At 37.4% G+C, this 15693-nt stretch overlaps 1 protein-coding gene across 2 annotated transcripts in view; it reads left to right on the top strand.

Moving 5' to 3' along the window:
• COMMD10 (COMM domain containing 10) overlaps positions 1-15693 on the top strand; it is a 190930-nt gene that overhangs the window by 161760 nt on the left and 13477 nt on the right. For both annotated transcript variants that reach the window (XR_011145385.1, XM_068980626.1), the window contains exon 6: positions 15324-15383. Coding sequence is in view for 1 of the 2 variants with exons in the window: in XM_068980626.1 (XP_068836727.1) it covers positions 15324-15383 (60 nt within the window). In the remaining variant the exon portion in view is untranslated. The remainder of the gene's footprint in view (positions 1-15323; positions 15384-15693) is intronic.

The following is a 15693-nucleotide window of genomic DNA, read 5'->3' as shown; positions in this document are numbered from 1 at the left end:
CTATGAACTGCAGCACGCCAGGCCTCCCTGTCCATCACCAGCTCCCAGAGCTTGCTCAAACTACATCCATTGAGTCGGTGATGCCATCCAACCATCTCATCCTCTGTCATCCCCTTCTCCTCCTGCCTTCAGTTTTTCCCTTCATCAGGGTTTTTTCCAATGAGTCAGTTCTTCACATCAGGTGGCCAAAGTATTAGAGCTTCAGCTTCATCATCAGTCCTTCCAATGAATATTCAGGACTGATTTCCTTTAGGATGGACTGGTTGGATCTCCTTGCAGTGCCAGGCACTCTGAAGAGTCTTCTCTAACACCACAGTTCAAAAGCATCAATTCTTCGGTGCTTTGTTTATATTTCAACTCTCACATCCATACGTGGCTACTGGAAAAAACATAGCTTTGACTAGATAGACCTTTGTTGGCAAAGTGATGTCTCTACTTTTTAATATGCTATCTAGGTTGTTCATAGCTTTTCTTGCAAGGAGCAAGCGTTTTTAAATGGCTGCAGTTACCATTTGCAGCCCCCCAAAATAAAGTCTTTCTCTGTTTTCATTGTTTCCCCGTCAATTTGCCATGAAGTGATGGGACTGGATGCCATGATCTTATTTTTTTGAATGTTGAGTTTTAAGCCAATTCTCCTCTTTCACTTTCATCAAGAGGCTATCTAGTTCTTCTTCGCTTTCTGCCATAACGGTGGTGTTATCTGTGTATCTGAGGTTATTGATATTTCTCCTGGCAGTCTTGATTCCAGCTTGTGCTTCATCCAGCCAGGCATTTCTCATGATGTACTCTGCATATAAGTTAAATAAGCAGGGTGACAATATACAGTCTTGATGTACTCCTTTCCCAATTTGGAACCAGTTTGTTGTTCCATGTCTGGTTCTAACTGTTGCTTCTTGACCTGCATACAGATTTCTCAGGAAGCACATAAGGTGGTCTGGTATTCCTATCTCTTGAAGAATTTTCCACAGTTTGTTGTGATCCACACAGTCAAAGGCTTTTGTGTAGTCAGTAAAGCAGGAGTAGATGTTTTCCTAGAACTCTCTTGCTTTTTTGATGATCTAACCAGATGTTAGCAATTTGATCTCTGGTTCCTCTACCTTTTCTAAATCCAGCTTGAACATCTCGAAGTACACAGTTCATGTACTGTTGAAGCCTGGGTTGGAGAATTTTTGAGTATTACTTTGCTAGTGTGTAAGATGAGTGCAATTGTGCAGTAGTTTGAACATTCTTTGGCATTGCCTTTCTTTGGGATTGGAATGAAAACTGACCATTTCCAGTCCTGTGGCCACTGCTGAGTTTTCCAAATTTGCTGGCATATTGAGTGCAGCACTTCACAGCATCATCTTTTAGGATTTACAATAGCTCAACTGGGATTTTATCACCTCCACTAGCTCTGTTCATTGGAGAAGGAAATGGCAACCCACTCCAGTGTTCTTGCTTGGAGAATCCCAGGGATGGGGGAGCCTGGTGGGCTGTCGTCTGTGGGGTCTCACAGTTGGACACGACTGAAGTGACTTAGCAGCAGCAGCAGCAGCAGCTTTGTTCATAGTGATACTTAAGCCCCATTATCTTAAGGCCCTTATCACTTTGGAGCTACACAAAATTTAACCTGTTCTTAAATAAAGTTATATTCCAGTCACCTATGGAATAATCTATGTCTTAATTCCTTGTTCCATTAATCTGTGATTTTTGAAGCAGCTCTATGTGACCTGTCATAAAAAAAAGTGATATTTGATGGATACTCAGCATTCTGTCATTTTTTTCTCGTCTAGGTTAGGATATGTCTTTGAAACCCCTGTTTATTTTCTAGAACTGTAAAATGCTAGAAATTCTATAAAGCAGTTTCAGGTTCACAATTATTATTGAGAACTTTTTAATATGTTATTTAAAGGTTTGTTTTATTAACTTGGCCTAGGTCACAAAGCTCATTAATATTAATGACTAGGCTTCTGAGGCATATAGCTTCTCTAATCATCAACAGATACAAAATGTTAAGCCAGACTGTATAGCTTTATTATATTATGAGTCATTTCAGGCAAACATCACATGTAACAGGCAAGAACTGAACAGTCCAGTTTTAATGTTTCTGAGTCAAACCTTTGGCTTTTTATTTCTCTTTGTAGATAAACTATAGAGTTTTTAAATTGACATGGAAGCATATTTTCATAGACTTCATATGAATATATAATTCATTAAAATGCTTGGAAATAATCATTCAAAACATTTTTTATTAATCAAATTAAGATAAAGGATAAACCTGGAGGCACATTTACTTTTTTAATACTACCAATTTTAAAATCACATTTTTCTTCTCTTAAAGAAGTTTGCATGATATGAGATCTTACTGTTGTTTGAAAATTTATATAAATAGGAGCTACTAAGTGATATATTCTGTTTATTCCAAAGAGATGATCTAACAGTCTCTGTAGCTGTCTCTAGCTTTTTCTATAAAACAGCGGTGCATCAAATGGTAGTGAAGAGGGCCTGAAATTTCATCCTTGAAATGAATAATTATGCTTTATTCAATACAGCTGATTTTACTTTCTTCTACTAGCATATAAACAACAGGTCCTTTTAAATTAGTATTAGTGAACATAATTTGGAATATGAATGCTTATTAGGTCACTTTTGTTAAGTAGAGCTAATAATTTGAGGCATTTGTGTACAGTAGGGATTGGCAAACATCTTTTCTGCAAAGGGCCAAATAGTAAATATTTTTTAAACACATAAGCAACCACAGACCATACATAAACCATACATAAACAAATGAGTGTGGCTGTGTTCCAATAAATCTTTATTTATAAACACTGACAGCAAGCCACATTTAGCCTGTGGAGTATAGTTTACCAACCCCTGGTCTTCATTCGTTTGAATTCTCCATTTTCTATGCACCTCTTTAATCAACTGGTGTTGGCTTCTTCTTACCAAAACACCAAAAATACTTTGGCCAATGTCAGTAGCAAAATAAAAACTTCCTAGTCCTTTTTTCAGTTGGGTTTGGGGAGCCTTTGACGCTTGAATTGCTCCTTCTTAAAACTCTTTTATCTTTCTTTAGGGTCCATGATAGCACTTTTTGAGTTTTTCTCCTACCTCTCAAGACATTTGTCAGATTTTGTTTTTGCAAGGCCCTACTTTTTTTTTTTTTAATAGCTGATTCCTTGAATATTAGTGTGCATTAGGGATCTGTTTATATTTTATATTGTTTCCAGAATAGGCAGTCTATAGGCACAGAGAGTAGATTGCTGTTGGGACAAGGGGTTAGGAGGGAGGGTTGGTAGATGATAGCTAAAGGGCCCATGGCTTCCTTTTGGGGTGATGAAAAGGCTCTAAAATTAATGTGGTGATAGTTACATAGTTCTATGAATATACTAAAAAACTAATGAATTATACACTTTAAATGGGTGCATTGAATGGTGTATGAGAGTCTCTTGGACAGCAAGGAGGTCAAACTAGTCAATCTTAAAGGAAATCAACCATGAATACTCATTGAAAGGACTGATGCTGAAGCTGAAGCTTCAGTATTTTAAAGGTCACCTGAAGCAAACAGCCAACTTATTGGAAAAGTCCCTGATGCTGGGAAAGATAGAGGGCAGAAGGAGAAGAGAGTGGCAGAGGATGAAATGGCTGAATGGCATCACCGAGGCAATGAACATGAACTTGGGCAAACTCCAGGAGATGGTGAGGGACAGGGAGGCCTGGAGTGCTGCAGTCCATGGGGTTGCGAAGAGTTGGACATGACTGGGTGACTGAACACACACAAAATGATGTATGATTATCTCCATAAGGCTGTTAAAAGACTAGAAATTAAAGTCTCCAATGATGTTTTTTTTCCTAAGTTAAAAATTAAGCTCACATTCCACCCTTTACTCAAGTACCATAGTACAGACTGAACAATCTCCCAGTGCTATCTATTTTGAATTCATAGTAATAACCCCCAGACACTACATTTTAAATGTAAAATGAAAATCTTATTTATGAACTCCAGATATACTCAGGATTATAGAAAAATACCAGCTTGTTAGAACCATTTCATCTTTAGAATATGCATTATTAGTTCATTTGATGATTCCAAGAGGAATTTTCAAATTATAATCAGGTAATTAGGTTAGCAGGGAACTAATGTGGATGGGAAAAAATCTGCTCGGTCTTCATCTGTCAGCATTACAAGTTAAAAATTTGTAATGGAACAACATGATTACAAGTTAACAATTTCTTCTAGATGGTTATTGCCTTAAATTAACCTCATAATCAAATTAGTTACTGTGCCTGCCTGTCTTTAGGGTTTGGGGCCCACATGTGTTGAGGGTGAAATAGTGGGTTTCCTATTATTATGCTGCAGGTTAACAATAGGTTTTCAGATGCCTCTTACATGATGAATCCAATGCCCTTCATAACATGAAACAAATGTTGAACTTACACTTTTTAGTATGCAGACACAGAGCTTCCAACTAGCTGGTAAGAACTGTAAATTCTAACTAAATTGTAAAATTAATGCTCATTTAGGTGCACATATTGGTTCTTTTTTAAAACCTTAACAACTGACCTGACAGTATGAGATGGAAAAAAAAATTAAACCAACATACGTTTTTAATTGTCTTTTTTTTTTTTAGCACTGTGAATTACGTTAGGTTGCTTAATTTAGGATGCAAAGTGTGCAGTAGCTGCTGAAAGTATACATGCACCATCCATATTTCTGTGAATTTACTCTTGGTATGGTAAAGTGACTTTATGAACAAAGGAGAAACCCAGACTTGGATACTGAGCTCATAGTCTTTAAACCTACACATTGAAAACATAATATGATTTCCATTTGGTATCTAGTTTACCCGGAATCCCTCAGTTAGGATGCTAACATATGTTTTGAGAAATTAAGTAATGTCACTACTCCTAAATCTGTAGTGATAATGGTTTAGTAATCAGATAAGTACTTATAATTAGAATAAAGTATAATTTTCAGAAAAAGATAACATCACCTATAACATTTATTACAGGAAAAAAGCTCCATTTTTTCCTCTCAGTGCTCTTCTTAACATAATTTCTTACTATATTTAAGAAGCTTCATGTAATCATATTCAAAACCTCTTATCTAGCTGATTATATTCAGCAACTGTAGCTAAATATTTCAATACCAAAGCTGAAAATCATAGTGACATATCAGCATACACATAATAAATTATAGTTAATGAATACTATAGGAGCCACAGTTTGATTGGTTCCAAGTTTGTGATCTGCTCAGGCATAGCACATTGTTAATTTTTAAGAGGAGAGAAAATATGGTGATGGTATGATTGCCAAGCATATTGTTTTGACTACACAAGAATAAAGTAATATTTTAGCCAGAATGAAGAGAGCATATACAGATAACAGAGTAAATGTTCCAAAAGCTGCAGTATATATCCCTGATTAAACATTTAGTGACAATATTTCATATATATTTTACATGATTTTTATATTGAATAAAAGTTTCTGTCCAAAAATGGTTTATTGTTATGTTGAGAGCCACTACTACTGTGTTTTTAGCTGAGTATGTATTTACAAAACCTCCTGTCTTCAGCTTTCACTTGTTTGAGGAAAAGGCCTTCAAGTATGAGAGGCCATTTTTCAAGCTAACTAGAGAATCAGTACTTAGAATTTAATTATTGTCCTACATGGTCCACATATTTACTGAGTATGGGAGAGTTATAAGACCTGTAAAACTACTCTCAGCATAGGGGGCAAACACTGTAAAATACTTTGAAAACATTGTCATCAGTTAGACAAAATCCATTTATTCTCATACTCTCCATGTATATTTTCCCACTCCCAGTGGGTGAAAGGGAACATATTTAAAGTTACCTTCCCTTCTTAAAATTAAGCTTAATAAACATCTATTAAGTTATTAAGTACTATGATCAAGTACTGTACTAAGCTGTTAGATGCAAATAAGGTCAAGCCCCTCTCTTGAACAGCCTACCATCAATGGTATTTGATTGGCCAAAAAGTTCTTAAAGGTTTTCCTGTAAGATAATGGAAAAATCTGAACAAACTTTTTGGCCAACCCAATATAAATGTAAGTAATTCCATACAATGGGAGGGGAGTTTGTGGGAGAATAGATATATGTGTGGGCTTCCCAGGTGGCTTAGTGGTAAAGAATATGCCTGCCAGGCACAAGATGTGGGTTCAATCCCTGGGTTGGGCAGATCCCCTGGAGAAGGAAATGGCAACTCACTCTAATTTTCTGACCTAGGAAATCCCATGGACAGAGGAGCCTGGTGTGCTACACCCCACGGAGTCGCAAAAGAGTTGGACATGACTTAGCGACTAAACAACAATAACAGATACATATATATGTAGGGCAGAGTCCCTTTGCTGTTCACCGGAAACTGTCACAACATTGTTAATTGACTGTACGTCAAAACAAAATAAAAGAGTTTAAAAAAAATTGTTTTAGTTGCTAAGTTGTATCCAACTCTTCTGCGACTCCAGGGACTATAGCCCGTCAGGCTTCTCTGTCCATGGGATTTCCTAGGCAAGATGACAGGAGTGGGTTGCCATTCCCTTCTCCAGGGCATCTTCACAACCTAGAGATCAACCCACATCTCCTGCCTTGGCAGGTAGATTCTTTACTACTGAGCCACCTGGGATGCCCTTTAAAATAAAATAGGGAAAGATGGGAATATGCATAGGGTGCTGCAGTGTCAGCTGAGCTGAGTATTAAAGAATCTAGCCAGATGAAATAGCTGGTATATGTCCATGCGTGTATGTCCATGCACACCCAAGAGCAACTGGGAGCATTGCTGGGAGAAGACAGGGAGCAACATGCACAAAGGCCTGAAGCGTGCAGAATGCCACAGCCGCTGCTGGGCATGCAGTGCGTGAGGAGGATGTTGGGAGACGAGGCCCGAGGGGGAGTCGTGGGTCAGGTCGTGGAAGTCTTGAATGCCATGCTCATGATCTTGAAATTTGCTTTTGCTGTTTCTATACTGCCATTATTCCTAAACAGATAAGCATTTGGTCAAACCTTACGTTGCAAAGATTGGAAGAAGACAAGTTATAATTAGGTTGGTTTGACCCTAGGGAAATGCTGTTCATGGCTTAGATTCCATGTGTTTGTTGCAGTTGTCCTTTTATAACTTCTATCAAACTTTGATACAAGCTCAGGGTTTTCAGTTTGCCCACTGCCCTCCTCAAACAGCGGGGCCAATGCCTGTGAGATTTTGGATCCTGCTAGGCTGGGCAGTAATGTAATGAAGAGACTTTGGAATCACAGGGCTTGAGGGAGCAACATAAATCAGCTCCATATGCAGGTGAAAGTTGTAATTTTTCTTGCTGTGTTTCTCTGTATGATGTATTATATTCGTCGGGCTAACATTGTTTGTATGTTTCGGACTAACGCTGTTTGTATGTTTGGAATTAGAATTTTAAACACAGCAATTATGTTAACTTTGTGACATTTTCACGATAGATTAAAAAAATAATAATGTAACAGAGACAAAGAGTTGCTTATTTTTTTTCTGGAAATTTTTGAGAAATTTAAGATCTTAACCTCACATTTTACATCTCTTACTTGGCGCCTTATCAGCCATGTTTATTGAACTATTTATTTACCCTCAGTAGAGCATTTATGTTTTTCTGTACATAATGAATTAGAAAAGGGAAATAATTGTGCAAATTCATGGGGAGAAATCTTTTTCTGTAAGTTAGCTTGATATGCAGGTGAAAGTGCTATTTTATCTTGTTACCGTAATGATGTAGTGGAAAGAGCAATGACTAGTTCCAGTGCTGTGTACTTTGCATGAGTTACTTCAACTTTGTGAGACTAGTTTTCTCATCTGTTAAATAAGATGGTTGAGTCAGGCTACTGCTAAAGCTTTTTCTTATTGACATTTTGGTGTCCTCTACCTCAGTTCCCCGGTTTACTTTGTTTATAGAGGTTGCCTGTCAGCATCCTTAAGTCATAGAATTGATAAGAACCTTGGGCAATTGTGTAGTTCAACCACCTTGCAGAAAAATGGAAATTTGCTCTTTCTCTCTACCTAGAATGTTTTACTTGCACCTTTTCAAACTGGCATCCTCTGAATCAAGCTGATTATAACATCTATTACCCCTTTTGTTGCCAGGATTAATTCCATTGACCTGATAATGGATAGAGAATCCTTTTTTTCTCACTATTCTATGTACATTCTTAGTTGGAAGCTTAGCTATAAAGGACAACCTGCCTACCTAGAAAAGGATCTTTCTTTGGTCAAGAGTGTACTCATTCCTATGGCTTATCCATTTCTGCATCAGTACTGTTTAAATGTTTACTGAATTACTGAATATTATGGGTGGTAGAAATGGTTAATGCTTATATATATGAGGAAAATTGCACTGACTATTCAGTAATAGTGTAGATAGTCCGCAAATAAGAGACACTGGAATATTTTTACAGTGATCTGTAACTGTATATAGCTATAGAGTATAATTTATAGATTATTTAAAAAGTGGTGTCTAATGATTTTTTTTTTATAAACCACTCAGTGGAATTTGAAATATTATTTAAATTTTATCTCTGTCTATTTCTGTAACTGAAAAGGAGAAAATTTCTTTAAGTGCCTAGCAAATTATTTTTAGGTTTAACTAAGACAAGAGATTAGTAGTATTTCTTTTACTGGAATCCTCTACTCCTGATTTTCTAGGTATAAATATAATTGTATGGTTTCTAATTCTGATGTCCTACTTAATTTTAAAAGCTAAGCAATGTAAATTTGGTTTAATTCTTATCTAGTTTATGTCTATATTATTTAGAGTTTTTTATTAAATAATTTGTGATGAGACTAATGCATTTCTGTCTTGAAAAATATGTATATGTTCCTAATTTCTAACAAATGGGAAAGCAAATTATATTCTTACTGTCAGCTTCCATTAAGTTAGACCTCTCTGAAAACCTTACTAAATTTTATTTCCATGGGAATTTTGCTAATGGGTATATGCAACATTATCTAGGTACTCATAGATAGGATTACAGCTCAAAAATAGAGGAAATAGGTGAACAAATACATTTTCCTTCTCTTTTCAGAAATGGGCAGAATGTCTGTCTTTGCACCTTCATTTTCACTTTGCAGTGTTTTCAGATAGGGTGCAGAAAGTCTGTTTGGTGTTAATGCATGAGACCAGCTTAGACAACATAAGTAATGCATTTCCTAAATGGGCTCTTGGTTATATTCTTATATATATAAAGCAGAAGAAAGAGAGTAAATCTTCTAGTCTGTACATATTTAGTTAACAATATTAGTGACTTTAATGAGTCTTACTGGAACCTTGAAGGCAGGCCACCCAGTTTTATTGCCTGTATGGCAACTTACTAAGTTATTTGGATTCAGGTAATAAATACCTCCAGTTTCACATGCCATGCAAAATACATTTATGAACCTGGTGATAATCATCAGTTATGGAACACCTACCTACCCTAAATATTGGTGTTCTGAAGGGGTCAGTCCCAGGCTGCCCTCCCTGTTCACACTGCTTTCTTCTCCTGGAAGTCTTATTCAGTTTAAATAGCAATATATCAGTAATTCCCAAGTGTGTATCTCTTAGCTAATTTCTTTTTCTGGCTTCCCAGGCTTATTTCACATATTTTGGGGGAATGTAACAGACATATCAAACTAACTGTCTGAAACTGCACCTTTGAGTCTCCCTTCAAATCTGCTCCTCTGTAGAGTTTCCTATCTCAGTTGAATCTGTCAGTTTCTCTTGCTGGAAACCTGAGAGTCATTCTGACTCCTCCTATTCCTTCACCTCCTTCCCCAACCCAGATCTGTTTGGTCAGTTCAGTTCAGTTCAGTCGCTCAGTCGTGTCTGACTCCTTGTGACTCCATGAATTGTATCACACCAGGCCTCCCTGTCCACCTCCAACTCCCGGAGTTCACTCAAACTCATGTCCATCAAGTCAGTGATGCCATCCAGCCATCTCATCCTCTGTCATCCCCTTCTCCTCCTGCCCCCAATCCCTCCCAGCATCAGAGTCTTTTGCAATGAATCAGCTCTTCTCATGAGGTGGCCAAAGTACTGGAGTTTCAGCTTTAGCATCATTCCTTCCAAAGAAAACCCAGGGCTGATCTCCTTCAGAATGGACTGGTTGGATCTCTTTGCAGTCCAAGGGACTCTCAAGAGTCTTCTCCAACACCACAGTTCAAAAGCATCAATTCTTCGGCACTCAGCTTTCTTCACAGTCCAACTCTCACATCCATACATGACCGCTGGAAAAACCATAGCCTTGACTAGATGGACCTTTGTTGGCAAAATAGTGTCTCTGCCTTTTAATATGCTGTCTAGGTTGGTCATAACTTTCCTTCTAAGGAGTAAGTGTCTTTTAATTTCATGGCTGCAATCACCATCTGCAGTGATTTTGGAGCCCAGAAAAATAAAGTCTGACACTGTTTCCACTGTTTGCCCATCTATTTGCCATGAAGTGATGGGATCAGATGCCATGGTCTTCATTTTCTGAATGTTGAGCTTTAACTGAACACTATCTCTTCTACCTCTAAACCATTAAACTTTTTTTTTCACTTTTCTCTATCACTGCTGCTGTAACTATCTTTGCCTCCTACTACTACTGCTAAGTCGCTTCAGTCGTGTCCGACTCTGTGCGACCCCAGAGACGGCAGCCCACCAGGCTCCGCCATCCGTGGGATTCTCTAGGCAAGAACACTGGAGTGGGTTGCCATTTCCTTCTTTGCCTAGACGAATGCAGTATAACCTCCTAGCTGATTCTCCGCATCTAGTTTGTCCAGCTCTAATCCATTTACAAATAAAAGCCGAAGTGAGTAGCTAATATGTAAATACAATTACATCATTCTTAAAATTCTCCAATGACTTTCCATTGCTCTTAGACTAAAGATTTTCTCCTCTTTCCATCCCAGAAGAGATGATGGGGCCTGTATTAGTTTCCTAGGGCTGCTGTAACAGTACCATAGCCTGGGTAGCTTCTAATAACAGAAGTTTATTTCCCCACAGTTCTGGAAGCTAGAATTTTGAGATCGAAGTGTCCTCAAGATTAATTTCCTCTAAGGCCTCACTCTTTGGCTTATAGACGGCCGTCTTCCTCCATTGTCTTCATAGAGTCATTCCTTTCTGTGTCTGTATCCTCATCTCTTCTGATAAGGACAGGAGCCATATTGGATTAGGACCCACCCACAGGGGTTTATCTTTTAATTGTTGAATTATAGGGTTTCTTTATATATTCTGGATATCATATTTGTATTAGATAATGATTCATAAATATTTTCTCCTATTCCATGGGATAGAATCTTCCCTTAAATCTTCAGTGTTATCATCCCTTTGAGACCCTTTTTGACCACCTAACCTGGAATCTCCACCTACCTACCCCCAAACACACATTACTTCTTGCTTTTTCTTCCTAGCACTTATCAACAAACATTCCTATATGTATGTTGTGAATTATGGTGATAGTTTTATTATTATTGTTGTTATTGTTTTTATTACATTTCTTGTTTATTATCTGCTTTCTGCAACTAGAATGTGAGGGATTTTGATTTCTGTTGCTCTTTGCTATTTATGTAGTACCTAAAACAGACTTTTACACCTTTAATAAAAACTTATTGAATAAAAATGCATGAATTTAACACATAACAATGCTTTTTTTTTTAATTGGTAAAATATAGCACACATGCAGAAAAATAGCACAGTAATTTGTCAAAAAAAGAAGACATCCTTATATCGAACACCAAGATCAAGAAATAATTATTGCCTAATTTATAATAATAATAAGAAGAAGAAATGAGAAGCCTCGCCTATGCTTTCTCCCAGTTACTGCCTCCTCTGTCGAGTCACCCAGAGGTGATCAGTGTTGTGATACTTCAATAATATTTTTGTTGCTTCATTACAGTTTTACCACCTAAGTGTTTCTCAAACCTTTTCTGTTGTTTTTTTAGAATCTTCTTATGCACAAATTCTGTGCCCACTCCTAATGTTCAACATTGTTTTGTTAGAGTCATGCATGATACTGTATTTGGCTGTAGTTTGTTGTCCTGTCTGAATAACATTCCATTGTATTCCTCTTCTGTTGAAACAAAGTTTTATTACTTCCAGTTTTGGTTCTTTTGAATCATAATGCTATCGCTATTCTTGCATCATATCTCATGGTGCCCAAATGTGTATATTTCTGTAGAGCTCAATATTAATATTTAGGACTGAATTTCTGGGTCATAGGATGTATATAAATATTCAGCTTTAGTAGATAATTCCAGACAGGTTTGAAAGATAGTTATACATAATTTTATCCCTTTCAACACATATTTTCATGTTTTTCTCTGTTTGGGTATCCTCCTCTGGCAAGTGCCTATTCAAGTCTTCTTGTTGCTCTTTTTTTTTAAATCAGATCAAGCCTGTCAGTCCAGACTGCCCATGAGTAGCCTTTCAGCTAGGGGAACTGCCAGGAAACCTCCCAAGAAAAAGGCTGTTCCTAATTATTTGTCCCTCACTCCCAGTCCTTGCATTCCATCACTGGCCAGACTTTCGGATCATTCACACTGGCTAAATCAAATTTGGCCTCTAAGGGTCTCCTGATGATTTCCTCCTTCTCTTCAGCCAAATGCTACCACCCATGTGACTTTTTTTTAAAAATTGAGATATAATTTACATAACATAGTATTGGTTTTGGGTGTACAACATAATGATTTGAACCTTCTGTACATTTTCTGAAGAGTAAACAATGAAATTAAAGAGTTGATTCTCATTTGATAAGAAAATTTGTTACTTTCTGGTTATATTCTCAAGGAAAGCTCAAGTGTGTGTTTTCTTCTTAAAAATGGTATAATCCCAGGAAAGATTTTGATCAGGTGTAATATTTGTGGGACCTGAAGGAAGAGTAAAAAGGGAGGCCATCGTTCATTCTAAACTTAAAGTCATAAATAAAGCTGCCAAACTGTTAAATGAAACGTGATCTATACTTTTTTCTCAGTAAAGTACTTCTATAATGCCCTGAAAGGTCAGATTTGCATTTAATATTCTTGGACTCTGTGGGGTTCCATGTTAGATAGAACATGACATGGTGGGAAACTGGACCCTGGCCAGTCCCATCCCCCTTTCCTTTTTATCCTACACGCCCCATCTCCATCCTTATTTCCCCAGAACTTTTAACCACTGCCCCTGGCTACCCCTTGGGTAAACATAGATTCTCAAAATCTAGGATAATGCTCCTTACATATAGACATGAAACAAAACCATTCCCTCACTTTTTCATATTCTCATGGTCTTCTGTGTGTCTAATGGGAAATGATCACAGTAATAGCTACCAGTTATTATGCCAAACATAGGGGGTTTTATATCAAGGTATCAGTTCTTTTCCTTCTTGGGGCTATTTCAGTAAGGCAAGACACTCAATTTAGTTGACCTTTGAACAATACAGGTTTGAACTGTGCAGATGAAAAAAATCCACAGATAATCCACTTACATGTGGATTTTTTTTCGATAAATGCTGTGGCACTACATCATCTGCAGTTGTTTGAATCTAAGATTGGGAGCCGCAGATCTGGAGGCGCAGTTATGGGACTTCATCCACAAAATTTGGTAGACACAGCAAGTCCTGGATCCAGTCTCCCAAGGGTGCCTAGAGTCTACTGTTATGGATGGATGTGTGTGTATAAAAATAAACATCTCTCTCTATATACACACACTCATGCACGCGTGCACACACACACACATTGTTTTAAATATTGTTATTTTAAGAAGTATTTTTTTTAAAGTTACCTTCCTTTCCTAAGTGTAACATGACTAGAAAATACTACCTTGAAAGATGGCAAAGCAAAATAAAGGAAACAAGAGCCTAGCCTGGCTGCTACCTCTAAGTTACAGCAAATCAGTTGTTGACATGCTGATTCAGTCTTCGTTCTCTCCTGACTTTTGGCTGTGGGGGTAAAGAAATGAACTTGCTTCACTTTTCCCTAGGGTAAACCTAGGCTTATCATCTCTTTAACTGCCGGAGGAAATATGGCATAGCTGGATAATGCTGATTCAGCCTTTGGAGGTTTCATGTTATGTGCCAACAACTGATTTTTCTAATATGATTGAAAAATTCATAGTTTTAAAAAAATCATTTGTAAAGGATACAGCTTTAAAGCCAGTGTGCTGCTTCATTCATTTTAAAACTTAAGTACTTATGTGAGTGTGTAAGACAAGCCAAAGAAAGGAATTTGAGCCTGTGTGCTTGGGCTACGTCTAAAGGGAAGTGCCATTTCTGAGCAGAGCCCCATTGACTCTCCTGAAGTTAGCTAGAGAAGACCTGGTTTGAAAAATGTTGGCTTTCTAAATAGAAATGGAAATCATTAAAACAAGTAAAACCAAAAAACAGTGAGGCTAGAAACTTGGAATTAATATAATGATGGCAATGACTGTAGGCAGTTAAGCACATGAATCAATGTCTGTTGGCAGCAGTTTTCCACTTCTTCAGTTCATGGTGCCTGTTATGTCACATGAGCATGACGGTGTGGTCGGAGCAGGTAGCACATTCCTGATGTTCTCTCCTCGTTTAATTTGCATTTCCCAAAGGTACCTTGAGTAAAATAAACATGTTGGAATACTTTTCAGAAACTAGTTTGTTTCCTCAGTTTACAAAATCAACCCCAAGCAGACTGAGGTGGGTTGAATTAAATGTTGCCCTCTCTCTACTCCACCGTCCTGGGTACATGCATAATATCACTCAGTATCTGTAGCATCCTTAAAGAGTTCTCTGTTGCCTGTGAGGGGAAAGGAATGAGCATGTTTAAGTCCCAGCTTTGAAGCTGTGTGTTAATTGTTAACTTTTGCTGAGTCTGTGCATTTAAAAAGGTAACCATCTCAGCAGGTTAAGATCATAACTGTTAGTTGATGCTTGGAGGCAGCAGCTGTGCTGGTGTGCAGCATTAATGGCTGGATGAGTTCGATCAGATATGCTGCCGCCAGTGTCTTTGTGTAATGGTATTTACCAGGTTTCGAATGGACTGCTGAGAAAGATGAAATATAATCTCATGTATTATCTCTGTCTTGAAAAAATAGATAATGAAAGTATTCCCTTGTTGGCCTGTATTTTGTTAACCTTTCTGGAATCAACGTAAAGAACAGATACCCCTGTAGAGTTGAAACCTTTTGTTACAGTGGAGTGTTATTAAATGTATTTTTTGAGTCCTTGTAACAGTGGGGTTGAGTAGACCAGGTAAGTTTTTTGTTTTTTTTTTTTCCTTTTTTAAACCACTCAGAGAATAATGTGGCATATTCTGAGGCTAGCTGGAGAGAAAAGAAATGCAGTGTAAACTGTACGAAACTAAATTTTTTTCTTTCTTTCTCCCTTCCTTCCTTTTCTTTATAGAGCCTGCAGAAAGTTCTTGTGGAATTCAGTCACAAGGAATTGTTTGATTTCTATAACAAGGTATGTCTTTTTTTCAATAATTTCCTATATGGGGTTTTTTCACAATGTTTCCTCCATTTCATGAATTCTTATTTTTAAATGCCCTATTATGGAGCTATGGAGCTTGAGTTCCTTAAACTTCCCTTGTGAATACCTTGTGTTTCACAGTAGGAAGCATTGCTGCGATGAAGAAGATGTGACAGACTAAATCAGGAAGAAAATGGATATGGTTTTAATTAAAGCAATAGGATTATTGTTTTAATGTAAAGCATTAAGTAATAAACTGTGTAGTATCTAGCCACACTGGCCCTCAGATAATGTTAAATATTTT

This window comes from Capricornis sumatraensis, chromosome 9 (genome assembly GCF_032405125.1).
Source record: "Capricornis sumatraensis isolate serow.1 chromosome 9, serow.2, whole genome shotgun sequence".
NCBI classification, from domain to species: Eukaryota; Metazoa; Chordata; class Mammalia; order Artiodactyla; family Bovidae; genus Capricornis; species Capricornis sumatraensis.
Note: the sequence above shows the minus strand (reverse complement) of the source record. Positions and strands in the feature narration are given on the sequence as shown.